The sequence below is a fragment of the Lacerta agilis genome, chromosome Z, assembly GCF_009819535.1.
Source record: "Lacerta agilis isolate rLacAgi1 chromosome Z, rLacAgi1.pri, whole genome shotgun sequence".
Classification (NCBI taxonomy): domain Eukaryota; kingdom Metazoa; phylum Chordata; class Lepidosauria; order Squamata; family Lacertidae; genus Lacerta; species Lacerta agilis.
In genome coordinates this window covers 2,168,710-2,195,875 of record NC_046331.1, presented here as the reverse complement: position 1 = coordinate 2,195,875, position 27,166 = coordinate 2,168,710, and the positions used below count along the sequence as shown (strand labels likewise).

The following is a 27,166-nucleotide window of genomic DNA, read 5'->3' as shown; positions in this document are numbered from 1 at the left end:
TGAAAGGGCTGTTTGAGAGTCAGTTCAGTTCTGGAATGGAAAACAAATTCCTAGACTCATAATGTGCTCAGAGGCACCTTATTCTTTAATTCTAACCACATTCCTTTTTCACCCGGTTCTGGAGCTTTAGGACTCTTAATAGAAAACAAAATAGATCCAGCTAGCCAGAAGTTCACCTGCCTGTGCCATACGGCATCTAAAGGTGTTGTTCAACTACTGCCAAGTACCTGAGCTGTTTTTGGATGTGTTTCTCCTAAAGTAGAGTCTCTTGCCCCCCCTACCCCCCCCAAAAAATCTACCCACATGCTCCTTGGTAGCATCTGAAATTGCCTTTTAAAAGGGGTATATGATGTCGTGTGGGGTGCCCTCCTTTTTCAAGGAGGGGAAAAATAGTAAAACAATAATAACCAAAACTCATGGAGGATGCAGAAGCCTTTGAGCATCTGTAAGGCACCCTCTGAATCCAGCTTCCTCATACTTGGTTGAATGAAATTATTCTCAACCTGCTTAATCCTGACATTGAAAGGCCGTTTAAAACAGTGTCAATGGTGCTTCCAAAAGGATGCAAAGGTTGTGAGAGAGCTCCTGGATACCCCTTTATTACTTAGGGCAGTTGTCAGTCCTCCTTAGAGTAGACCCAAGACTATAATGGGCATAACTAGCTTAGTTCTATCCATTTCAGTATGTCTGCCTTGAGTACAACTTAATTGGATGCAACACATAGTACCAAAAATGTGCTCTTTAACTCTGTTTGTACAGTCAGTATTCCATAAATGGACTGGGTCTCACTTCAAGACAACTGTTTTTGGGCAAAAGCATCGTCAGTAGTTGCCTAATGTTGCCTTAGGTTTCTTGCAAGCCGCTCTCTGTCCTGGGATTTCTGCTGATCTGATTCCCCCCCCCTTTCCTTCCCAGGTGTGTGATACCATCTCAACAGCAGCAGCAGCAGATGCTGAACCTGCGGGCTACTAGTCAAGCCTCCCTCCTCAGCGCCAACCCCATGCTCCAGCGGGCCCTGCTCATCCAGCAGATGCAAGGTATATAGCACTTGTCCTCTGCTTTGGGGTGGGAACCTTGCAGGATTGATGCGGAAGAGGCTGAGCAATGCATGTTGGGATACTTGGGAAACTGTCACACTAGAGGGTTTTTTTTATGTACTTGGGTATCTCTGTTATTTGGCGGAGGGGGCAGTGACTCCCAAGGCAGTTTAAGACATTAAAATTATCCAGGTAGGACCTGCAACAAAATGGTCATTATTTCGGCCACTCTATTCCACGTCTCGCCACCCCCATCACTCCTTTCAACAGCTAGTCTGCATTCTGCTGCTGCAGAGCATGCTCAGTTTTCATCAGCCACCCAAATGTTCTTTGTTCTTTCACAAATATTGGGGTCCCCCCCCAAAGCTGCCTGTGCCTCCCTGTTGTGGGTGGGGGTGCTGTTCTGGATACATAAGTAATGGCACTCACCACCCGAACATTGGAAATACAGAATATCAGATATCTTCTTTTGGTATCTGAAGAAGTGTGCATGCACATGAAAGCTCATACCAATAACCAACTTAGTTGGTCTCTAAGGTGCTACTGGAAGGAATTTTTTAATTTTGTTTCAACTACGGCAGACCAACACAGCTACCTTACCTGTATTTGAAATACAGTGGACCCTCGAGTTACGTACCGCTTTGGATATGTAACTTTCGGGTTGCGAACGTGGCAAACCCTTCGCACACATGCGCAGAAGCGCTGTGCGCAGAAGCGGCGCCTCCAGTTACGGACTTTTCGGGTTAAGTACTGTAGGGGGAATGAGCTGAATGCGTTCAGTAATGGGCAGGAGAGTGGTGGTTGTTTTGAGGAGGTGCTTCCTTGATCTCCCAGCAGGTAACTTCTGTTTATTGGGGACAGGGAAGAGTGAGGCAGTGGTGGGGAGGGCACCAAGATGCAAACACACTGGCAGGAGGGCTGGATTGTTTGCATTGCTGTGTTTGCACTGTGCTGACCCCCCCTCCCCACTTTCCCCCACTTTCCCTAACTGGGATGTTAGGTAAATGCCTGTGTCCTGCTCCTACTGGTTACCCTTATTTACATGTTGCTTTTTTTCTATCATGGAACAAAAGGCATCCTGTATCAGATTTGTAGGTAGCCTTCTTTCCCTGGTACTAATCAGATTCTGAGCTCTTGCAAAGTAGCTGTGCTCTGTGTCTTCAGATCATGTTTATATTCCTTTTTTATCCCATTCTTTAAGGCAGTGGTTCTCAAACTTTTTTCCTCTGGGCCACACTTTCAGAATAAAAATATGCTCACGCCACACTGATTTTTTTATTGGTAAGAAATACATTGGGAAACAAAAAGAAATAACTCCTAGCAGTGCTTGATTTATAACATGGAACACAGCTACTTTATAATATGATCATGGAACATACAGGAAGTATAAAACAACGCAGCTACATAAGAACATGAATAATTCCCAGAATATACTTATGAGCCTCGTATATGTACATTAAGCATGTCTACAAACTCCGTGGGAGGTGTGAGCTTGCTTTTGCCAGGTAATCCCATTTAGACTAGGTCTAATTTGAGGAAAAACTCACCTCCTCATTAACACAAAGAAGCCTTTCTCTTTCCTCATCTTTCACATTTGTTTACAATATATCAAGGAGACCTGTAGAAGAGTAGCCAATGTTCATGAAGAGAAGTGTGGAGTTTATGGTTGTATATCCACAAAAAAAATAATTTTTATACTATACAGTGGTGCCTCTGGATGCAAACGGGATCTGTCCCGGAGCCCCATTCACATCATAAGCAGTCCGCAACCTGCAGCGCCGCTTCTGCGCACGCACGGGCCACAATTCGGTGCTTTTGCGCATGCACGTGACATCATTTGATGCGCATGCGCAAACCGCCGAACCTGGAAGTAACCCGTTCTGCTACTTCTGGGTTCGGCGCATTCATAACCCGTGCCATTCGCAACCCACAGTGAACGCAACACAGGGTGCGACTGTGCTATGCTATGCCGGTACTGATATTCACTGAAGTGTTTAAATGTTTCTTTGGTTATCCTTGAATCTTCCTGCCATCCTTGCCACCCTCTCCTGCTACACCAATGTGGCGCGCCCTTTGAGAGCCGCTGCTTTAAGGTGCTCAGGGATGCAAGTGTGGTTTCCTCCCCTTCCCCATTTTATTCTTGAGGTAGGTTCAGAGCAGGGAGAGGGAACTTACCTCCCTCCGAAAGTTGCTGGACTCAGCAGCCAGCATGGCCGGTGGTTGGGGGTGGTGGCAGTCGCAGTCCAGGAACAGCTGGGAGCGCCACATGTTCCTCATCTCTGGTTTAGCAGTTGACAGCGCAATTCTATGCATGCCGTCCCAAAAGTAAGTCCTATTGAGTTCATTGGGATTTGTTCCTATACTGGGGGAGGTGGTGGGTTTCCTATAGGCACCTGGTTGGCCACTGTGAGAGCAGGATATTGGACTAGGAGGGCCATTGGCCTGATCCAGCAGGTTCTTATGAGGTTCAAGGTTAACTTAAGCCTTGTGGCTGAGCAGGGGGTTTGAATCTCGGTCTCCCCGGCAGTGACAAACGGAGCCCGGCATGTACCGGCCCAGCCCTCGCCACTGTCGAGACACCATTCCTGAGCCACTTTGCGAGGCTGGATTGATCCCAGCCTTGCAAAGCAGCACAGAGCTGGCTCGGGGAGGGCAGCACGCTCCCCAGAAAAAATGCTACACCCCTGGCCCCAGTTTCACACTCTAACACAGCGATGAGGAACCTCAGGCCCATGGGCGGAATTGGCCCTCCCAGGCAGTTTGGAGCCAACTGTGTCCACCTTCCCTGCGACCACAATCATTTGAGCTCAAGTCAGGAAGATTTTCATCTTTAAGCTGTTTAACATGGTTGCATTGAGAGAGATCTTTGTTGCATGCCATGTGGTGTTATTTAAACAATTACATAAATTAGAAACAACCATAAACACTCAGATAAATGTTTATGAATATATTTAGAAAGTTGTGTTTAAGTGTACATAGCAAAATGGGATGAATTTCCTTTGTAGCTGCAGCTTGAATTCTTCCTAAGGTTCTGCTGCATGGCGACAGAAGAGGGTGCCAAATTTGTTTGTTTGTTTGTTTGTTACGTTTGTATACCACCTTTCCTCCAAGGAGCTCAAGGTGTCGTATGTAGTTCTCATTTCATCTCACAATGATTCCTGCAAGATACAGGTTAGGTTGAGAGTAAGTGGCTGGCCCAAGGTCACCCAGTGAGCCTCATGGCTGACGGGAATGGAACCAAGGTCACCCAGGTCCTAGTCTCACACTCTAACCACTACGTCACGCTGCCTCCCTTAACAAAGCTTTGAATTAGCATGCACTCCCAATTATTCTATTGCGTCACTGGCTTGGAGGTTCAGTCCCCTTGAGACGTTTGCCAGGCTTCACCCACCCGCCAGAATGTTGTGTGGAAGGTTGGCCTGTTCTCCACACAGAAGTTGTTCTAACACTTCTGCCCAACCAAGCACCACATTGTCTCACATAGTTTTACGTCTCCCCCCCCCCAAGCTGCACATCTGTACATCTAAAAACATTTTTAAAAAAATCATTTGTAACAGCTGCAATCTCTCCTTACCCCACATGTGCCTACTCAACTGTTTCAGTTGGCAGAATTGGCACTACTGCAGGTGCCCCGTGGTGCTTTATTACACACCTGTAAGAATTCTGATCGTTCAGTGTGGCAGCACCTACACTTTGCGGCTCCCTGCCCATTAATATCAATCGGGCTCCTTCACTGTAGTCTTTTTCCGCAGCTGCTATAAATGTTATTGTTTAGACAAGCCTACCTAGATGCTTAGAAAGCGTGGTGTGAAATATAATTTGTTTGAGTATTTTAACTTTTTGTATGTTTTAATGTATCGTAGTTCCCCTCCCCTCCAATTTTATGGTTTTATCTTTTTGTAAAAACAAAATAAAAAATTCTTTCCAGTAGCACCTTAGAGACCAACTAAGTTTGTTCTTGGTATGAGCTTTCGTGTGCATGCACACTATCTTTTTGTAAACAGCTTTAAGGTTTTTCTTTTTCAAAACAAAACAAAAAAACAATCAAGCTGTGTATAAATTTTATTAAATAATATTTTATTATTAAATAATAAAATAAAATGGCATTGGCTTTTGAAGCATGTTCCAAGTGCTCCATGCAGGCATTCCCTCCAGATGTTTCTGGACTCCCAACTCCCGTCATCGTTGACCATGCTGGTTGCGGTCTGAACAGATTTGGAGTCGGGAGGGCACAGTCCTAGCTATTCTGTAGTACAGTCGTGCCTTGGATCCCAAACGCCTTGCGAATTGAACGTTTTGCCTCCCGAATGCTGCAAACCCGCAAGTGAGTGTTCCAGTTTGCAAACGTTCTTCGGAAGCCGGACAGCTTCCGCAGCTTCCGATTGAGTGCAGGAAACTCCAGCAGCCGATCGGAAGCTGCGCCTTGATTGTTGAAGTCGAACGGACTTCACTTCTGGAACGGATTCCGTTCGACTTCTGAGGTACCCGAATGTACAAGCCAAGTTCCTATTTATCGTTTTAGAAGAGATAAGAGATAATGTCGTTTGAGATTCTCTGGGGTGGCGGCTGTGTTAGCCAGGGGTCAGTGCAGGAAAAGTTCTGCAGCAGAGCTTCAGTGGCTGATGGGAAAGACAATGAAAGGCTCCGAGAGTGTTCCTTTTTCAGATCCTCAGAGCCGCTGACCTTCCAATCAGTTAAAAATCAATTGGGGGTGTTTGAGGAATGCTGAATACTTAGCAGCTGCCAGTGGGTAAGCTGCTGGCAACACTAATAGAATGAAAGGGAAGTTGCATTTTCTGATTCATATGTATAAAAGTATGTTTTATCCTACAGAGCCGCAGTTCCTTCGGTGCAGGAGTGGTGGTCAGAATATCTCTTGACTAATATCCTATTTATTTTAAAATTTCACTTATTTTTGTTTTACCTCCCTCTTTCTATGCACGTGTGCGCATAAATATGCATGTTCTTATAGCCTTCTCTTTTTTAAAAACAAAACAAAACCCAAGAGCTCTCCTCTTTATGGAGTTGATAATTCAGGTGTTATGCAATTGATAATCACATTACCTTCTGTAATAAAGAGTTGTCTGAGCACTGACAGCCCTCTGAAATTTCCTGGTCAACTGCAAGGTTTGGGTTACGTTTGAGAATACTTGATGCCCAGATACTTGGTATCTGAGAAAGATGTGAGTGAATAATTCAGCGTGTGTTTTAACCTGTGGTTTCAGCAGTGGAAACTAGTAAGCTGAGTGTGTATTGGTAATTCTCCCCACCCCCTTTCTGTAGCAAAATTGGAGGTGTGGTTTCTAGAGAGCTAGCCAAGCGTCTGAGCCAGGGGTCAGCAAACTTTTTCAGCAGGGGGCTGGTCTACCGTCCCTGGGCCATTCCATTGTCACGGGTGGGACCCTTTGACCATGTTTTTTGGTATTCACACATGTGTAACAATGTAAATATACATAAAAATTAACAACCAAAATTTAAACTATGTTCTTAATAAGATACTGAACATTTTAATAATGTTTTATTATTTTTATGGATATTTTTGACAATTTTATTAAATGTTAAAAGTGTTGTCACGGGTGGGACAAAAAAAGGACATGGAGCTTGAGATAAGTTTGATTTATGGAAAAACTCTGAGTTGGGAGGTGAATCAATGATAAACTCAGCATATCTGTTTAAATCAATGTTTATTGGTTACAACTATGCAATCAGGAATTAAGTTTAATGAATTTAACCATACAAAATTAAGGAAAAAATGCTGTCACGGGTGGGACAATCATCAGAAAACTTTTAACTTTAACACTTCTGTGAAGACTATGTGGGTGGACTTTTGAAAAGAAGGTCCATAAAATAAACTTCTTTTGTCTTTAGCTTTTAAAAAAATGTTAGACTGCACGTTTGGAATCTTCCTCACCAAAGTCCAGCGCTCATCTAGCAGTCTTATCAGGCTCATTTTTCACGGAATGGCCCCCCTCAGACCTTGTGGGGGGCCGGACTATATTTTTTTTTGGGGGGGGGAGAACAAATTCCTATGCCCCACAAATAACCCAGAGATGCATTTTAAATAAAAGCACACATTCTACTCATGTAAAAACACACTGATTCTTGGACTGTCAGTGTGCCAGATTGAGAAGGCAATTGGGCCGGATCCGGCCCCCGGGCCTTAGTTTGCCTACCCATGTTCTGAGCCAACAGCATGTACTATATTTTCCAGCATATAAGACGACCCCCAACTTTTCCAGTTAAAATACAGAGTTTGAGATATACTCGACTGCAGATTCTCCACCCGGCGTATAAGACGACCCCCCGACTTTTGAGAAGATTTTCCTGGATTAGAAAGTAGTTTTATACGCCAGAATATACAGTACTTCAGGCTAGTTGTAAGATGGTTGCCTTTGCACCCTTGCTCCTTGGATAGTATTGTATTATTTAACTTGACTGTTTCCCACGCTTTCCTTCAGAGTTCACATGTAACACGGAGTCAACCCATGGCTAGGCTTGACTGCACAAGTGTGCAAATACTCACAGGAAAAAATGGGGGGGGTCACTTTGCTTCTCTCTTGTTCATCCTGCTACCACGCTGCTTAGCTCCTGCTAAGTCACGGATTGGGTTAGCGTTGTGTCCTAACCTGGGTTCATGGTTTGTTTCACTCCATGTAATTTCTAAGCCAAACTATGGCTCAGTGCTGTCAAGTATCCCGTTTTCCCCAGGAATCTCCCTTATTTCAAGCAGCTTCCTGCTGCTATCCCTTATTTTTTATATCCCTTTAATTTCCTGTATTCGGTGTTAATTCTACTCAGAGTAGACCCACTGAAATGGATAGTAATGACTAACTGGGTCTTTTAATTTCGGTGGCTGTACTCTGCCTAGAACTTGGTTGTCTACAACCCAATATATGCAAGGGTGTAGCAGCCCTGAACTGACCTTACAGCAGGCCTAGGCAAACTCCAGCCCTCCAGATGTTTGGGACTACAATTCCCATCATCCCTAGCCGACAGGACCAGTGGTCAGGGGTGATGGGAATTGTAGTCCCAAACATCTGGAGGGCTGGAGTTTGCCTAGGCCTGCCTTAGAGGATCTGAGGCATGAACTGATTTGGAGTACTTCCACAGTGTTTATGTGAGTTTTATTATTGGTTTATGACTGCTTCTGTTATGTTTGCAGTTGTGTAAATCTTTTCATGTTGTAAGCCGCCTTGAGCAGAGTCTTCGCTACGGAAATGAAAGCAGCATGAGGAGGTCCTGAGCATGTGCGCAGTGACCAAACCACAAATGGCTTGTTCTCTTTTGTGTCTTCAAGTTGCATGGTGATTAACATGGTATCTCTGTTTCACTCACCCACCGCTGTTTCCTGTCCTTGGTAGGTAACTTGAGAGGCTTCAACATGGCCGCAGCCCCTGTGCTCCAGCAGTTCTTCCCTCAGGCGACAAGACACTCCCTTTTGGGTCCGCCTCCTGTTGGGGTCTCCTTGAAGCCCACTCGCCTGGCTTTCCCTGGGGGCCTCCCTTTTCAGCGGCAGAATCAGACCTTTCGCAAGGTGAGCTCATTTTGGGTTATTAGTTCCTCCCAAAGGAGCCCCAGGCAGCCGGCACCAAAATCCTGATTAAAAACTCCCAAAAACATGAAGAACCTAAACAAAGAAACAAACACCCATACGGTATCCTCACAACTGATCATTTCAGCGTTTCCATGAACCGTATCTTTCAGCCTGGTTGAGCAATGTTTTTAAATTCCTCCTGAAAATTGAAAATGAAGAAGGCAGACCTGCATCACCAGGGAGGGTGTTCTGTTGTGGTCAATTTTCAGTTGTGTTGAGTCTCTCCATGTTCAGTTGTGAATTTTGGCCTGTTTTTGAAGTCTCTCCTTCTGTGCTTCTGGCTTTTATTTCTACTGCTACTCTGCTGCTTACTGATTCATGAGTGAAACTCAGTTGGTGCTTATGGAAGGACTGTTGATCCAGCAAAGGCCTCAATTAGCACATCCTTCTCCAGACTACCAACTCCCATCAGCTGATGATGAAACTCGTAGCCCTGCAAAATCTGGGGAGCCCTACTTTGGAGAAGGCTGCAACAGCAATTTTAAAAACAAATTTCTCTTTGCGCACATTGCACCCCCCCCCCCCACCTGAATCAGTCCCAGAGTGCTGGGGTGTCAGGCTTGGGCTGCAGCAGAAAAAGGGAATTGTGGTGATAATAAATAATAATAATAATAATAGTAATAGTAATAATAATCATCTCCCTTTAGCGGATGCCTCCATGGGATGGGATCGAAAGCCTTTTTTGTGTGAAAAGACTGAGCTCAGTTCAGTTCCAGTCCCGAGCACAAATTCCTGTGCATAAAATATGTTCAGAGGTATGGTTTTTGTACCTCATTCTGGATGGTCATTCTCAGGGTTCTAATAAACAAACAAACAAACAAACAAACAAACAAATAAGACTTAGTTCCAGCAAGCCTGGCTCTGCAGATTGTTTGCATCTCTCTTTTCTTGAACCATTGCACTCTCAACTGCAGGACTTCTCAAGGACCTCTGAGAGGAAACGGGAGGCGGATTCTGCAACTTCCTCCTCTCAGGGCCAAGGAGCGGATGAGCGCCTGCCTGTGGTGGATATGTCTATCATCAAAGAGGGGTCTGAGCAGCCGAATTCTCCACCTCCAGGTAGGAGAATACTTGAGTTTGCTTTTTCCTCTCCAGCAACACAGAATAGGCAGGTGGTGTTGGTGTTTTTTTTTTTAAAAAAAATGAGCAGGTGAAGGTACGCTGTGCTGAACCATACCAAATGTTTGTTTAATCTAGCATCTTGTTTATCGCAGCGGCCAGCCAGAGACACTGGGAAGCCCCCAGGAGGGCTTGGGAGCAAGAACCCTGTCTCAGTATTGTTGCTCATTGACTGGTATTGAGAGGCATGATTCTGGAGGCAGCATCAGGGGTGACGGCCATGGACAGCCTTGTCCTGCTCTATAAACCCGTTTAATCCCATTTTGAAGCTGTCCAGGTTGGTGACCATCACGGCATCTTCTGGTAGCAATTCCATTATTTAGCTCACGTGTTGTGTTTAGGACACTTACCTGTCCTAAATCCCCCACCATTTAGTCACATTGGATGACTCCCTGCCCCCCGCCCACCCACCCACCCACCCCAAAATAGTAGCTAGCAGGAAAAGCGGTCGGGGATGATGGGAGTTGTAGTCCCAGCAACAGCTGGGGACCTGAGGTTGAGAAACACCGCTCTAGAGCAGTGTTTTTCAACCTTTTTTGGGCAAGGGCACACTTGTTTTATGAAAAAAATCACGAGGCACACCACCATTAGAACATGTTAAAAAATTTAACTCTGTGCCTATATTGACTATATATAAAGTAATTCTCTTGAATAGGAATCAAATAAACACAATTTTTCCCACGGCACACCAGGCAACATCTCGCGGCACACTAGTGTGCCGCGGAACAGTGGTTGAAAAACACTGCTCTAGAGGGTACTTGGCTGCTCTGAAGCAATAACTTCCTTTTTCTGGGCCCACAGAGACTCTGGCAGAATCTTCTCCAGCTGGCCAGCCGGCAGCCAAGCGGCTCAGAAGGTAAGGATGGCAGTTGCCAGGAACTGTACCCCAAGCTGAATTGTAAGAACAGCTTTGCCAGATTGAATCCAAAAGACCCACCTGGTGCATTGCGCCTCTCTTTGGTGGTGGGCTGGCCTCTCCAACAGGCGCAGCACCTCTGGCGGCTCCACTGGGCCCTGAGTGCATGGGCCTGGCACTGCTGGTGGGAGTGGCTGTGCAGGATCACCCAGAGGCCCTGCTCCCCTTCCCCCTCCACCTATCTTAAGGGCTTGCCTGCTGGATAGACACACCCTCATAAGACTCCCCTGCTCACCTCCCAATGTCCCTGTAGGTGTCATTCCACTTGTGGCAGAAGCACTGCATTTGCAGTGGCAGCTATGATCCATTTGTGCTTCAGCAGGGACATAGCATGATCTCTGTGTTGGCCACAGCCATCTGGTGGAGAAGGGACTTCTCCTCTGCACGCCAGTTCAGCTTCCTGTCATTAGTGGGAGTGGCACAGCCAGAGAGGCCTCCCTCAGGGTCAGCCATGGCTGCCAGGCGAGGTCTGGGTAGACGGCTCAGCCAGAGATTCATTCATACATTCCTATTTGTGTGCTGGTTTATCATACACACACAGAGGGGGGGGGGACCTGCTCAAGGCAAGTTACAACAAAGAAAGCAGGAATGCATTTCCAAACCCCAAAGAGTGCAAAAACAATATTGTTGTAACATAATAAGACAACCACAATATACAAAAAAGTACAATGAAGATAACAAAATACTATATTAGCAACATCCAAACTCCAACAGCAAAAGTAACACGGGAACTTTACAGTTTCACTTAAGAAAAAACCCCTCCTGTGACGTTGCTCACAGTCCCTCTCCTGCAGCAGTTTCTCCTAAGGCTGCATCCCAACCCACTCATACTGGCAGATCATGCTACTTAGTGTGGGATCCTCCTTGGATTCTGGGCTGGGCATACAAGGTCATGGCCAACGCAGCACAGTTTCTTGGCCTCCCGCATTTAATTTGCTAACAGCTTCTTTAAAAAAAACAAAAACCAAAAACATTTATCCCACCAGGGAAGCTGAGGACACAATCCCAGAAGAAGCAATATGTCTTCAGCAAGTGGAGGAGTCCAACACAGAATCCCACCTGGAAGGTGAGAGCTTCACAGTGGCCCGGGATCATGCAAACTAGTCCCAAGGGTCTAGAATAAAAAAGCTGTGGGGAAATAGTCAGTTGCCTTGCAATAGGTTGAAAGCAATACAAATATAATCACCCCAGCCTGTGTCTGTATTTAGTTTAGAATCGTCTTTATGGGGAAAACGGATTTTAAGTATTTTTACATACGTATTTTGTTGTCCACGCTTTTGCTGTGGAACCACTTCGATATATTTTAGGGGAAGCGATTCACCAAATAATAAAATAATAACTGTGAAGCAGGCAACTTGTGCATGGAATCTCCAGTCCTAGAGCAGGGATAATTAGACCCTGCCTGACTCTTCAAGGTCATTGGCTGCATGGAAATCTGCAGAGTGTATGTCTGTGTGTGTTTCTGCTCCTCTGACTAGATTTGAGTCTGGGAAGGGCTGGACAGTAACGCCCACCACCAGCAAACTGCCCCTGCCAAAGACATGCACCACACATAACTCCTTTCAGGTCTCCAGGAAATTGCCCTCGGTCTTAAAAGGCATACTTTTCCGAAGGGGTTTAGCAAACAGCTGCAAGGCCAGACACTGCCCTCCAGCTGCTTCCCTCTCTTTTTTGTCCTTTCCCGTGGGTGCCCCATGGAGTCCAGAGGCATTCTGTGGAATGGAGAGAAAGAGAGCAGAGCTGTGCTTCTTTTTATAGCCAAAGGGAGGGAACTCTCCAGAATAAACCCCCGGTGGGTGCTGCTGGAGGTCTCCGGAAGTGCCATGCTGCTCGTGAGCACCATGTTGGGGACCTCAAGGATTGGCAGTGCTCCTGAGAGCCCCCACCTCCCGCTCCTGTGGAAATTAAATTCTCTTTCTGCCTGCCTGTCTTTCGTAGAGGCAGGCAACGGGAAAGAGAACCTGGCTGCAGATACTTCCAAGGAAAAGAACATTGCTGGAGAGCTGAAGATTTCGGAGGTGAGCAGAAAGCTACTTTAGCCCACGGAGAGGGAGGAGGTTCTTCTGCTGCTTTGTTAAAAACTGTTGGGGAAATGTGGGTGGCATCCTTTGCCAGCCTACCATAGTTCCCCCCCAGCTGGCCCCATTAGCTGGCGTTGGTGGGAGATGCAGTCCAAAACATTTGGAGGCACCGTGGTGGAGAAGGCTGGTGTACACAGATAGCAACATGGGAAAATACACTCTGGCTCAATAAGCAAAGATCCGAAGGAGCCTTTTACCCAGCATGCTCTCCTCTTTGCTCCTCCCTTCAAGGGGGCCATCAAGCAAACCAAATTAACCATAGTTTCTCATTCTGTCCAAACAGGGAAACCATGGGTAAAAGCTACTTTCTCACAAGAAATGAGGGAAACAGTGCCTGTACGTCTCAGGTTCTCGGAATGCTAGAAACTGACTCATTTAAAAGGAAAGCTGGGATTGGGTTAGTGGGGAGCAAATGGCGTTGATAGAGAGGGAACTGCCTGCCTTGCACCACCACTGCACAGATGTCTGCGCCTCATATGTGCCTGTAGTTTATATATGTTTGGATGAAACTCCAGTTAATGGAAGCCTTCCTGTTCTTGCTAGGGCTTTGTGTGTGGGCAAAAGTCTTTTTCCCACATTGGCTTTTTAAGCTGAAATACGACCGCCCAAATTCTTTCTGTGTGCAAATGCAGAAATCTCTATCCAGTTGCGGCCTCTGTGTTCTTCCTGTAAACACCGCCTTCTCTCCCCAAAGCCGCTGTCTGGATGTGGCCTGAATTACAGGCTTCTTCCACTCTCGGGAGCTGAGGGATTTAATAGTTGGCTGATGGGCAACCTGAATTGAATCCTTTAATCTTCTCCAGGTGGTCAGCTCTGCAGGCTCCCTGAAAGTCACAATTCAGCAGAGCAGCGAGAACCGAGCCATCAGCACCACGGCCCTAAAGCCAGCCTTCTGGACCTCTGAGACGGGCACAGCCGAAGGCAGCCCTGAGGCTACCCTGAAATTCTACTGTTACATATGCAAGACTAACTGTTATAACCAACAGGTAACAAGAAACGCTTCATCTGAGGAGTTGCAAAGTCGGGGTTTTTGCAACCCTCCGCCCTCCCGCTCCTTATCTGCATCAGTATTCATGTATTCATTCCTTTCCTAGAAAGCTTACTGTCTGTAGAAGTGACTTACAGTAGGTAAAAATATAAGGGGTGTGTGTGTGTACGCACGCACGGAAAAAAGGTACAAGAAAATCAAGTATCATATACACATTTTAAAAAATGCATAAGCGCTATATTTACAATATTCACAATAACGGTATCAGTATAAATAAAATCAAAAGTGTAGAATCCCAGCCAGCATAAAACGCTCCATTCATACAACTGCTCACCCATTCTCACTCTTGCCATCCGTTCCCACAGCCACTGCAGTCATTCACTTACCTTAGTGGTAAAATGTGGTTGTGTCAAAAGCAGGCTGGGATTTGTGCATGGCCAAAGAAAAATGGGCATTTGCTTCAGGGCCAGGACCAGGCAAATAATAGCTTGGTTTGGCTTAAGCTTGGAGAAGAAAGCATGCTACCTGAAGTGCCATTATGGCACAGGCATACCTCGGGTTGCGCTTGCTTCAGGTTGCACATTTTCAGGATGTGAACGCGCCGAACCTGGAAGTATCGGAACGGGTTACTTCTGGGTTTCGATGCTCACGCATGCGCAGAAGTGTTAAATTGCACAGAAGCACTGAATTGCATCACACGCATGTGCAGACGCAGCACTGCATGATACGAACGCTGCAGGTTGCGGATGTGCCTCCATCACAGATTACGTCCGCAACCCGAGCGTCCACTGTACACCACTTGTTTTGTGTGCTCGGGAAGGAGGGGTTCCTTCTCAAGCACCAGTTTGCTTCTGAAACAGGATTTCAAAGTCAGTTTGTTTTTTTATTTTATTTATTAAATTTGTATGCTGCCCTATACCCATAGATCTCAGGGTGGTTCACCACATAAAGTCACAAAGAAGAAGAAGAAATTGCGTAATAAAAGCAGAAACAAAGATAACCCCCACCCTCCACAATACATTTTAAAAGGGCACTGTATGTCAATCAGCCAAAGGCCTGGTTAAAGAGGGAACGTTATTGCCTGGCGCCTAAAGGTGTATAATGAAGGTGCCAGCTGAACTTCCCTGGGGAGAGCATTCCACAAATGGGGAGCCACTGCAGAGAAGGTCTGTTCTTATGTTGCCACCCTCCGGACCTCTCAGGGAAGGAGCACATGAAGAAGGGCCTCAGAGGATGATCTCAGGGTCCAAGCTGGTTTATATGGGGAGAAAGGTCCCTTGAGATACAGTAGTACCTCTGGTTACGTAACCTTCTGGTTACGTAAACTTCAGGAATGCGAAAGCGTCAAACCTGGAAGTATTTGGCCGGGTTTCGCCATGTGCACAGAAGCAGTCCTCTGGTTGCGGAAACCTCAGGATCCAACTGGACCTCCAGAATGGATCCCGTCCACAACCGGAGGTACTACTGTATTGCAGTCCTGAGCCATTTAAGGCATGGGTAGGCAAACTAAGGCCCGGGGGCTGGATCCGGCCCAATCGCCTTCTCAATCCGGCCCACGGACGGTCTGGGAGTCAGTGTGTTTTTAAATGAGTAAAATGTGTCCTTTTATTGAAAATGCATCTATGGGTTATTTGTGGGATCTGCCTGGTGTTTTTACATGAGTAGAATGTGTGCTCTTGTTTAAAATGTGTTTCTGGGTTATTTGTGGTGCATAGGAATTTGTTCATTTCCCCCAAGGTCTGAGGGACAGTGGACTGGCCCCCTGCTGAAAAAGTTTGCTGACCCCTGGTTTAAGGCTTTATAGGTCAAAACCAGCACTTTGAATTGGGCCTGGAAACTTAACTGGCAGCCAGTGCAGTTGGGCCAAGATTGATGTAATATGCTCAAAGCGTCTTGTTCCGGTGAGCAACCTGGCCATTGAATTCTGCACTAGCTGAAGTTTCTGAACCGCCTTCAGAGGCAACTCTACATATAACACATTGCAGCGGGGCTTGACATTCTCATCCCACTGGGTGTGCCTCCAGGAGCCTTCTCCCAATCTGAGGCCTTTTATATGTTGCTGAACAAGAACTCCCAGCATCCCTGACCACAGGCCAATGCCGTCAGGCTGGTGGGAGCCCAGCAGCATCTGGAAGCCATCAAGTTGGGGAAGGCAGCCTTACGGAGCCACTTCTGATCCTGGCCAGTGTTTCTGAGTGTGACTGTCACCCGTTTCATCACTTCTGAAGTAGCCCATCTGAAGTGGATAGTTGCCAGGTTTCAAATGATGGCTACTCCATGTTCTCTCCGTATCTCTCTCTCTCAGAATTTCCAGGCCCACATGGCAGGAGCTCAGCACCAGCAGCGACTTCGGGAGATCCAGCACATGAGCAACATATGCCTTGTCTCGTTGTTGCCTGTGGTGAAGGAGCAGAAACCACTGGCTGAGAAAGAAGGGTATGTTGGGTGTTGGACGAGATAGTCCTTTTGGGGAGGGGGGGGGGTCATTTCAGCTCTGCTTCTGTGTGCAGGCTGTAAAATTCTGTGACTGGAGAATGTGGAGCTCTCAAACCGATTGTTTACCCACCTAAACCCTTCACGGGAAGAATAAATCAGGGCTGGAGAGTCTTTTCCGGCTCAGTTACTCAATATAGCAGGTTCTGATGTTCTCTGCAAGCAATGGGGGAACTTATTTTTTCTGGCCAAGGGCAGTACCCTGGTGTGGGCTGCTTCTCTCCCTTACTGTAGCAGACACAGCTCACATGCAGACTGCTCATCCCTGTAGTTTCCAGAGCACAAAATTGTATGTTGGGATTTGTGCGTGTTCATTTTTGTTCTAAGCTGATAAGAAAACACCTATTTCAGCTTTACTCCTTAGTGACTCCTGTTGCAAGACTATGCACCGCTAGGGGCAGTGCAGAGGTGAAATGATTTTGTTTTCATGACCTCCAGGATTCATTTGATTAGCCTAGGGACTTGGCAGAAATACCTGCATGCCTTATTGGATAGCCGAAACCCACAAAGAACTTTGCAGGTTTGGCTGCTGCTCAGATGTTATGGACCACAGCTCCCATCAGACCCAGCCAGCGTGGCCAGAAGTTAAGAGAGTGGAGCAACATGTAGAGAACCACAGGTTCCCCCATTCCTTTATGGGTGCTTCAAGTGTAAAAGTTGCATGTTCAGAAAATGGTCACACAAGACAACTAGTAGTGGCGGAATTGAGGAAACAGGGGTCTGGGAATGTAATATTTCCACAGCGCCCCTTTGCTTTCTGAGTCTTTTGTGTTTCTGTTTGAGGGTTAGAACTTTGCTCTAAACGCCCAATAGCCTGGAGAGCTGAGATTCTCTTTTTTTATTTATAAGAATTTATTAAATTTTAAAAATACAACAAACACAAAATACAACAAAACACTACAAAAAATACAAAGAAAAACAAAAATACAAAAAGAGACAGAACTAAAAATCTCAACAAAAACCCAAACACTTATATAATTATCCTTATAATATTACTAACATTATTATTGGGGGACCTCCTCACATCCTCTCTTTCAGTGTTCATTGCGAATCCTCTTTAGTAATTTCATAACATAATATAATCATCATTCTCATCAATCTTAATCCTTACACAAATAAAATACTAATATCTAATTCTTATCTCCTATCTTAACTAACTAATTCCATAACTGTAGCCTTAAATATCCTTTGATTTCATTCAGATGTCAATCTTTTCTCTGCATTTCAAATAGTCTTTGAATTTCTTCCAATCCTCCTGTACCGCTTCTTCCCTCTGGTCTCGGAGTTTCCCGGTCAGTTCCGCGAGTTCCATATATTCAATCATCTTCACCTGCCAATCTTCCACTGTTGGTAATTCTTCAGTTTTCCAATTTTTAGCTAATAAAATCCTAGCAGCTGTTGTGGCATACATAAAAAATGTTCTGTCCTTGTTGGGGATTTCATAGTTGGTCATGCCCAACAGGAAGGCCTCTGGTTTCTTACTAAATGTGCTTTTCAACACCTTTTTAAGTTCATTATATATCTTCTCCCAGAAGTCCTTTACCTTTGGGCACGTCCACCACATATGAAAGAAGGTACCTTCCACTTGTTTACATTTCCAGCACTTATTACATAAACCATGGTACATTTTAGCTAACTTAACTGGGGTTAGATACCACCTATAAATCATTTTCATGATATTTTCCCTTAACATATTACGTGCAGTGAACTTAGTACCTTCCCTCCACAATTTCTCCCAATCTTCCAACATTATATTATGTCCAACATCTTTTGCCCAATCAATCATTACCGATTTAACCATTTCATCTTTCGTATGCCACTCTAGCAACAAATTGTACATTCTGGAAATATTTTTTGAATTTGGTTCTGTTTTGGATAGTGTTGATATTGGGTCATAAAACCTTTGACCCAAGTAGTGCTGCTGGCCGGCACTGCAATCAATCACCTTTACGATCGTCTCCGACATCAATGGCGCCCAGGCACACTTCTGCTGCGCCCTGAGCGTTCTTAAGTTGCAGAGTGAGGCACAGCGTCGTGATGGCTTTTTTGGTCTGCTTCGTGGCGTCGTGAAATAACTTGACAGACGCCAGTGCTACTAAACTAAACTAGACTTTATTTAGTAGCACACACACACAAGTCCTACAGACTTGAGCTGCATGCTTGCAGCAAACTAACATTCAGCAGTAACGCAAGGCAAAAAGGCAGAATGAGGCGAAGGGGAAAGTGAAACCAAACCTCCCCTTTTCTAGACAAAGGAAAAGTGCCCGTATTACAGTGGGCAAGGCTAGACTCCCAGGATCAGAACGCCTCTTGCATCATTAACTCTAAGATGCCCAGAAAACCTGACAGGTTCTATCAGTTCCGTTTCCAACTTGGATTTCTCTGACTGAAAGCCTTGTTTCTTATCCAGCTTATAAACTTCATTTATCTGGTAGTACTGCAACCAGTCATATACTTTCCCTTTCAATTGCTCATAACTTCAATTTAAAATTTTGACCTTCTTGTTCTAATATATCAGCATATTTCAGCCAATTAGCAGGCATGTTAGGTCTTTTATATGCCAGAGAGCTGAGATTCTCAATGATGCCAGACTGTCACCAGGCAGCATATGAGATCCCAGATGATTGACTAACAGAATGCTTTTTTTACTATAGAAAGGCAATGGAACAAGTAGAAGATAATGCTGTGTTGCCATTTTAGGGGAATGTTCTTGTTCTTTCAGAGAGAGCCAGCGGAGGTGGTGTAACACCTGCCAGATATATTTTACAGGTGACCTGATCAAGCATCGCCGGACTCAGGAACACAAGGTAACTCTTTGCCTAGATTTCTCTTTCCTGTAAGTAATGGGTAGGCAAACTAAGGCACGGGGGCCAGATCCAGCCCAATCACCTTCTAAATCCGGCCCACGTACAGTCCGGGAATCAGCGTGTTTTTATATGAGTAGAATGTGTCCTTTTATTTAAAATGCATCTCTGGGTTCTTTGTGGGGCATAGGAATTCGTTCTCCTCCCCCCCCAAAAATATAGTCTGGCCCCCCACAAGGTCTGAGGGACAGTGGACTGGCCCCCTGCTGAAAAAGTTTGCTGACCCCTGCTGTATATATTCAAGGAAGGGGTTGAATGCTGATTACCTCAGGGGAGGTGATAGGTGTTTTTTTTTAATATTAGAAAATATTTTAATGGCAAATTAAGGTGCTGAAGCTAAAGCAGAATATGCTGTTCCCAAGCAAAGCGGGCTCATGCATAGGGAGTTTTAACAAGTAACGGTAGTGACTGTTTAGTCAACCTGGTGTCCTCAATCTGTCTTTGACTGTAGCACTGCTGGTGGAGGACTTTTGCTGATATTATATAGCAGGTTCTTTCTTGGGTTAAAAAGGGAGCAAAAACATAGCAACTCCTTCTGAAAAAGGCATATTTGCAGGTTTGTTCTTGCAGTCTCCCCCTCTCCCCTGGCAGACTCGGGCAGTAATATTCAAGTTCAGCCATTGCCATGTCTGCAGTATTTTTTAAAATAATCGCTTTTAAAGCTCCATTTGTTTTATTAATTCCACTTACAGATTGCTTCCTATGAAGCATCTCAGAGTGATCGACAATAATATCAGCAGTGAAAACATACAGAATACAGTGGTACCTCGGGTTAAGTACTTAACTCGTTCCGGAGGTCCGTTCTTAACCTGAAACTGTTCTTAACCTGAAGCACCACTTTAGCTAATGGGGCCTCCCGCTGCCGCTGCACCGCCAGAGCACAATTTCAGTTCTTATCCTGAAGCAAAGTTCTTAACCTGAAGCGTTATTTCTGGGTTAGCGGAGTCTGTAACCTGAAGCGTATGTAACCTGAAGCGTATGTAACCTGAGGTACCACTGTAAGTTCATGTATTCAGCAATGCAAATGCCCAAAATAAATCTCTAGATTGGGGTAAAAAATACTGGTTGAAAGAATACACTTCTATTTCAGTGTATCTGAAGAAGTGTGCGTGCACACGAAAGCTCATACCAAGAACAAACTTAGTTGGTCTCTAAGGTGCTACTGGAAGGAATTTTTTATTTTTTATTTTGTTTTGACTATGGCAGACCAACACGGCTACCTACCTGTAAAAGAATTTTGAGTTTGTCTCCTTGCTTTCTTCCCTCTTCTCATCCATCGGCCACCAAGGCATCTTTATCAGTGATAAAAAAAAAAAACCTTCAATAACTTTGTCAGTTGGCTAACTCCTGAATTGCTAGTTCAGTTCTGTTGATTTGGATCTGAATAGAGACTGTGCTATCCTGTCCCACCACAATTGTTAATTTACTCAGCACTGCTAAGGTGTTTGTGCTATCACAAATTACTGCTGTTATGAAGGGTCATTTTGCATACATTTAAGCTGCAATAATTACAAGTTTCACAGACTGTACTGTTGGAATTCTATTGCCATGTAACTCCAGCCTTTCCGTTTCCCCCCTTCACATCCATGTGCATGTAAAGGTGCCCTCTGTGCATCTAATGAGGTGGGCTCTAGCTGATGCTGTTGTTTTAAAAAAATCTTCCTTTATTTATATCCTGCACTTCCTCCCGAAGGAGCCTAGTATTTAAGGTGGCATCAAATCAGTTGTGCTTGAAGGTTTCCTGTGAGCAAATGCCACATTATTTCCTACCTGTCCCCCTTTCCTTTCTTTTCTTATCCTAGCTTGCCAAGCGCTCCCTCCGACCCTTTTGCATGGCGTGCAGCCGGCACTTCAAGACCCCGCGCAAGTTTGTGGAGCATATGAAGTCTCCAGAGCATAAGCAGAAGGCCAAAGAGGTAATGGCGGCTGTACTTCAGGGGACGTGGTGGCTGTTGGGATGAGCTAGTTAGGACTTTGGCAGGTGGGCAGAGGGCTATGTCTCTGCTACAGAGCTGTGCCTCAGAAACATCAGAAGCCCGGGCAGGCTTTGGGGGAGGATATTAACACAGTGGATAAAACACCAGCTTTGCATGCAGAAGGTTCCAGGTTCAATCCCTGGCATCTCCAGGTAGGGCTGTGAAAGCCTGAAACCGAGAGCACTGCTGTCAGTCAGTGTTGACTACTTAACTAGATTGACCTGTGACAGGCAGCAGCTCTCTACGACAGTGGCTCTCAAAGGGCGTGTCATGTGCCACTACATTGGTGTGTCAGGAGAAGGATGGCAAATGTGGCAGGAAAATTCAAGGACAATCGAAGAAGCATTTAAGCCAGGGGTCCCCAAACTAAGGCCCGGGGGCCGGATGCGGTCCAATCACCTTCTAAATGCGCCCCGCAGACGGTCCGGGAATCAACGTGTTTTTACATGAGTAGAATGTCCTTTTATTTAAAATGCATCTCTGGGTTCTTTGTGGGGCATAGGAATTCGTTCATATTTCCCCCCAAAATATAGTCCGGCCCCCCACAAGTTCTGAGGGACAGTGGACCGGCCCCCTGCTGAAAAAGTTTGCTGACCCCTGATTTAAGCATTTCAGTGTCGTATAGTATAGTATGAGATTTTTTATTTGCAGGATATGGGTAGATTTATTTTCAAAATGAGAGCAAGAGCATTAAGTGTGTAGGAATGATTCGTGTTCTTTTGTAGCGGCATTCCTTCATATTTTCTGGATGTCCCGTGATCCATATTATAAAGTAGTTGTGTTCTATGTTGTAAGTCAAGCACTGCTAGGAGTGTCGTCCCCCCAATGTATTTCTTACCAATAAAAAAATTGGAGTGGCGCAAACAAATTTTTATTCTTAAGGTGTGACCCAGAGAAAACAGTTTGAGAACCACTGCTCCAGGGTCTCTGGCAGGGGAAGGACTTCCCTGTCGCTTTCTACATGACCCTTTTTGTAACTGGAGATGCTGGGGGTTGAACCTGGGACATTTTGGTGGAAAAGCAAGTGTCCTGCCACTGAGCTATAGACCCTCCCAGGAGAATATGCCATCTGTGGGCTTTATGGCCTGTAGGTGCACAAGACTTCAAGGACTTGTGGGTTCTGTTGCTGGGACCCTGGCCTGTTTATTTGCTTTGATTGGATTTTCCCCCCTCCCCCTTTGTGGTAAGGGTCCCAGGATGGGTTAACAGCAATATAATCTTCTTTGGCAATCACTTGTGGCCAAGTAAGATTGTCTTTCATGAACACTGTCTTAGTAGTGTGTCTGTAAGTGACTGTGGAGGCCAATTCTGGATCCACACATCCTTCCACAGTGGGGACATTGGTTTCTGGGTGGGAGATGATCACAGTGAAGGTTTGCCAAGCGTCCCTTCCTCTTAGCTCGTTTCTCTGTTTCATCCTGAGTTTGAGCATCTTCAAAGTCCATGACACCTTTGGTAAAAGGCTGTTCTCCAATTTGAGCGTTCGCAGGCCAGTGTTTCCCACTTGTTGGTGTTTATACTACATTTAAGCTGTCATTACCTGTCATGGGCCAGGAGTCAGCTTCACCCACTGAACAGCGTCCTGAAAAGGGAGAAGGCAGAGTGACTCAGAACCAGCTGGCTTCAGCCTTCTTAAACAGGGCTCTCAGCAGCAGTCAGACACTGGAAACAATGCCTGTGGTTCCCGGCCCTAGCTTGCTGCGCCCTGCTCTCCATCTGGACTCTTGGCTTTGTGATCCTGACCTCTGAATGGTCTGACTAGGTGGATTGCTGCTTGCCCAACCCTCGGAACGGACTTGACTTTGTATTCTGACTCTGCCCCAGAAAAAAAATGTCTACTATTAGTCATCCTTGGGCTATTCCAGGAATGGGAAACCTGCGATGTTCCATGGGTCGCTGGGCTCCATGTCCCATCAGCCCCTTCCAGCATGGTCAGTACTCAGGAATAATGGGAACTGTAGTTCAAGAACCGGTGGAAGGCTAACAGGCTCCCTATCCCTGGGCTAGACCAAGCTTCTGTCGGTCATACGGAGCAGGTGACTTCTGCATGTTAGTTTCACACTTTATAAACATTGTTTAAGGGCAGTGTGGTGTAGTGGTTAAGAGCGGTAGACTCGTAATCTGGTGAACTGGGTTCGATTCCCCGCTCCTCCACATGCAGCTGCTGGGTAACCTTGGGCTAGTCACGCTTCTCTGAAGTATCTCAGCCCCACTCACCACACAGAATGTTTGTTGTGGGGGAGGAAGGGAAAGGAGAATGTTAGCCACTTTGAGACTCCTTCGGGTAGTGATAAAGCGGGATATCAAATCCAAACTCTTCTTCCTCTTTTGTTTACTTGCCCCTTGGTGGGATCCTTGCGCTTATGTGTTTCCCTGCAAGTGTGGAGTGCCATTACACTAGGTTGTGCAAGAAGTGGGTGGTGGGAGTTGTGCCTGTGCATCCCTTTGATCTTAGCCTCCTAAGAGACTTGTCCTTCCTGTCTCTCACCCTCCCTTTGTTGTGTCTGGCCAGGTGAAGTTGGGGGAGAAGGAGCAGGCTGGGCCGGAGGATTCTGAGGAGCTCATAACAGTTGATGCTGTTGGCTGCTTTGAAGATGACGAGGAAGAAGAGGAAGAAGAAGAGGAAGAGGAGGAGGAGCAGCAGCAGCAGCAGCAGGGAAATGCTGGAGAAGAGGCAGCCTCTGAAGTAGGACAGCTGGATAAGGAAGAGTCTCTCATCAAGCAGGTGTGTTTTCCAAGGAGGAGTGCAGCAGCGGCTGCAATGGATGTGCCCAGCTGGGAACTGAAAAAGGCTCATTTGGTTGCTGCAGTGACACTGGTTTAATGTCACTCAAAACCATGGTTTTCTGTTCCCTTAGCAGGAGCCACAAACCATAATTCCTAGCTTGGTGTTACATTCAAACTGGGCCATTGCAGATTGTTTCACACCAAATCAGAATATGAAATCTTGGTGTAGGAATCATGGTTTCTTTTTATTGTAATTTTCAGTATGCTTTAAACATATTTATATGGGGGAAGGATCAGGACTTCCAGTGTGGTGTAGTGGTTAAGAGTGGCAGACTCGTAATCTGGGGAACCGGGTTCGTGTCTCCGCTCCTCCACATGCAGCTGCTGGGTGACCTTGGTCTAGTCATACTTCTCTGAAGTCTCTCAGCCCCACTCACCTCACAGAGTGTTTGTTGTGTCGGTGGAAGGGAAAGGAGAATGTTAGCCGCTTGGAGACTCCTTCGGGTAGTGATAAAGCAGGATATCAAATCCAAACTCTTCCTCTTCTTCTTCTTCTTCTTCTTCTTCTTCTTCTTCTTCTTCTTCTTCTTCTTCTTCTTCTTCTTCTTCTTCTACCCGTCTCTACATTCCTGAACCAATGGGAACATCCAGACATGAGAAATGTGCTCCTTAAGGCATGAGCCCAGGCACTGTGTAATTTAACCCATTGTTCACATTAAACCAACAAGGGAGAGCGGGGCAGGCAGGTAGAAAGAAATGGAGGCTGGAATGGATCCCCACAGTCCCAGATGAGATCCTGGTAGCCACTTCTTCGGGAGCTGCAGCTGCCTGCCTGTTACAGCATTCATGTAAATGCACGTGTATTGGAACTTTCCTCCTGCTGCGTTGCAGGGTGTTGGGCTAGAAGACCCTTGGAGAGGGGAATCTCTTCCAACTCTAGTTCTGTGATTTTGTGAAATGCTCTCGTGACCTCAGCTTTAGTTTGCACAAGAACTTCCCTTCACCATGGTATGGGTGACCCTTGCTTGGGGTTCCTTCCAACCCCACAACTCTCTTATTCCCATTTCTTGTTTTCATGCATGTTGGGCTGAAGGGAGCAGCACTGGAAGATTCTGGAGGGAGTGAGGAGTACTGTCCAGATACCATCTATGGTAAGGAAACAAATCATTATTGCTGCTGGCTTGCGGCTTTTTCATCTTGTTACTTCCTGCTACTACAATCCCTGTGACCCCTCGACACCATATTTCTGCTTTCTGAACTAGTATTTTGCCATTGCTTGAAATCTTGTAACTACCCTAGATTTAGAAATTCATTATAAAATGGGGACACTAAAGGCAATAAGCCCATAGATAACCTGTTTTTACTTTCAGGCCAGGCTCTTACAGTAGCTAATACTGAGGGAAGGATTTCAAAGTAAGATTCCCAATAGTTTTCTTTAAAAAAGCAGATATTTAAGCTTTCTCTTTATTGTTATTTTTTCTTCCTCCAATACTGGATATTCTTTAAACCATTATTTTAACATAGCCAATTTTGTGGCACAATAATAACTGTTTATTCTGGGTGCTTGGTTTTTTTTATACATAGTTTTGGGCAGCTACCCTAAGTGGTTTTTTGTTCCATATGAAATGCTGTATCGATCTCTGCCATTTTGACAGTATTTCAGATGGAATACTAATGGAATGTTTACGAGTATAAATAAAATTCTACGTAGGACATTCGTTTTTACAGTAAATACTCTCCCATACCATGAGATAGATAAGGAATTCCAAAATTCCAGTTATTTCTCCCAATTCACAAAACAGCTTTTGGTGATTAATCTTTACTATATATTCTTAATTGTTTGTAACCCATATTCCCAGATATCTAATTCTGTGTTTATTTCTCCACTGTATTTTGGTTATCCATTCATTATCTTATAATTTTTCGTTTGAAATGTTCATACCAAGCCACTCATGATTTGGTGTAATTTATTTTATAACCTGTTATTTTCCTGTAACCAGATAATAACCTTATGCCTTCTTTATAAGATTTCTCAGGGTGAGGCAAAGGGAGGACCACATCATCTGGATAAAACATTACCTTAGTATTTAAAGACCCATATTAGATCCCATGAATATGTACATTTTTGCTTATTGCTATAGCCCAGGCATGGCCAAACTTGGCCCTCCAGATGTTTTGGGACTACAATTTCCACCATCCCTGACCACTGGTCTTGTTAGCTAAGGATGATGGGAGTTGTAGTCCCAAAACAGCTGGAGGGCTGAGTTTACCTATGCGTGCTATAGCCAAAGGTTCAATAGAAATAGCAAACATCAGAGGGGATAAATGACACCCCTGTCTAGTTCCTCTAGATTAATTGAAGAATTCGGACAACACTCCCATTTGCCATTACTTGCGCATCTGGGTGTTGATACAAAAGTTGAATCCAACTAGTGAATTCTGAGCCCACATTTAAAAATTCCAATATTTCAGAGAAGTAAATCTATTCTACTCAGGCATTTTCTCTGCATCCAAAAATGGGGAGGCATGTGGTTGTTGACTTTGTGTTGTTGTTTAGTCGTTTAGTCGTGTCCAACTCTTCGTGACCCCATGGACCAGAGCACGCCAGGTGCTCCTGTCTTCCACTTCTTCCCACAGTTTGGTCAGACTCATGTTGGTAGCTTCAATAACACTTTCCAACCATCTTTGTCCTCTGTCATCCCCTTCTCCTTGTGCCCTCAGTCTTTCCCAACATCAGGGTCTTTCCCAGGGAGTCTTTTCTTCTCATGAGGTGGCCAAAGTCTTGGAGCCTCAAAATTATTATTATTATTATTATTCAGGATCTGTCCTTCCAGTGAGCACTCGGGCTGATTTCAACCATCTCGTCCTCTGTCATCCCCTTCTCCTTGTGCTCTCCATCTTTCCCTACATCAGGGTCTTTTCCAGGGAGTCTTCTTTTCTCATGAGGTGGCCAAAGTATTGGAGCCTCAGCTTCAGGATCTGTCCTTCCAGGGCTGATTTCCTTCAGAATGGATAGGTTTGACCTTCTTGCAGTCCATGGGACTCTCAAGAGTCTCCTCCAGCACCATAATTCAAAAGCATCAATTATTTGGCGATCAGCCTTCTTTATGGTCCAGCTCTCACTTCCATACCTTACTACTGGGAAAACCATAGCTTTAACTATACGGACCTTTGTCGGCAAGGTGATGTCTCTGCTTTTTAAGATGCTGTCTAGGTTTGTCATTGCTTTCCGCCCAAGAAGCAGGCGTCTTTCAATTTCGTGACTGCTGTCACCATCTGCAGTGATCATGGAACCCAAGAAAGTGAAATCTCTCACTGCCTCCATTTCTTCCCCTTCTATTTGCCAGGAGGTGATGGGACCAGTGGCCATG

At 45.3% G+C, this 27,166-nt stretch overlaps 1 protein-coding gene across 1 annotated transcript in view; it reads left to right on the top strand.

The window, feature by feature from the left end:
• Positions 1-920: 920 nt before the first annotated feature.
• CIZ1 (CDKN1A interacting zinc finger protein 1) overlaps positions 921-27,166 on the top strand; it is a 30,142-nt gene continuing 3,896 nt past the window's right edge. The window contains exons 1-12 of the mRNA XM_033137940.1: positions 921-1,037; positions 8,399-8,571; positions 9,546-9,690; positions 10,552-10,606; positions 11,653-11,732; positions 12,605-12,684; positions 13,551-13,733; positions 16,041-16,171; positions 18,951-19,035; positions 20,895-21,008; positions 23,581-23,793; positions 24,889-24,946. Coding sequence (XP_032993831.1) covers positions 950-1,037; positions 8,399-8,571; positions 9,546-9,690; positions 10,552-10,606; positions 11,653-11,732; positions 12,605-12,684; positions 13,551-13,733; positions 16,041-16,171; positions 18,951-19,035; positions 20,895-21,008; positions 23,581-23,793; positions 24,889-24,946 — 1,405 coding nt within the window. The 5' untranslated portion in view covers positions 921-949. The remainder of the gene's footprint in view (positions 1,038-8,398; positions 8,572-9,545; positions 9,691-10,551; positions 10,607-11,652; positions 11,733-12,604; positions 12,685-13,550; positions 13,734-16,040; positions 16,172-18,950; positions 19,036-20,894; positions 21,009-23,580; positions 23,794-24,888; positions 24,947-27,166) is intronic.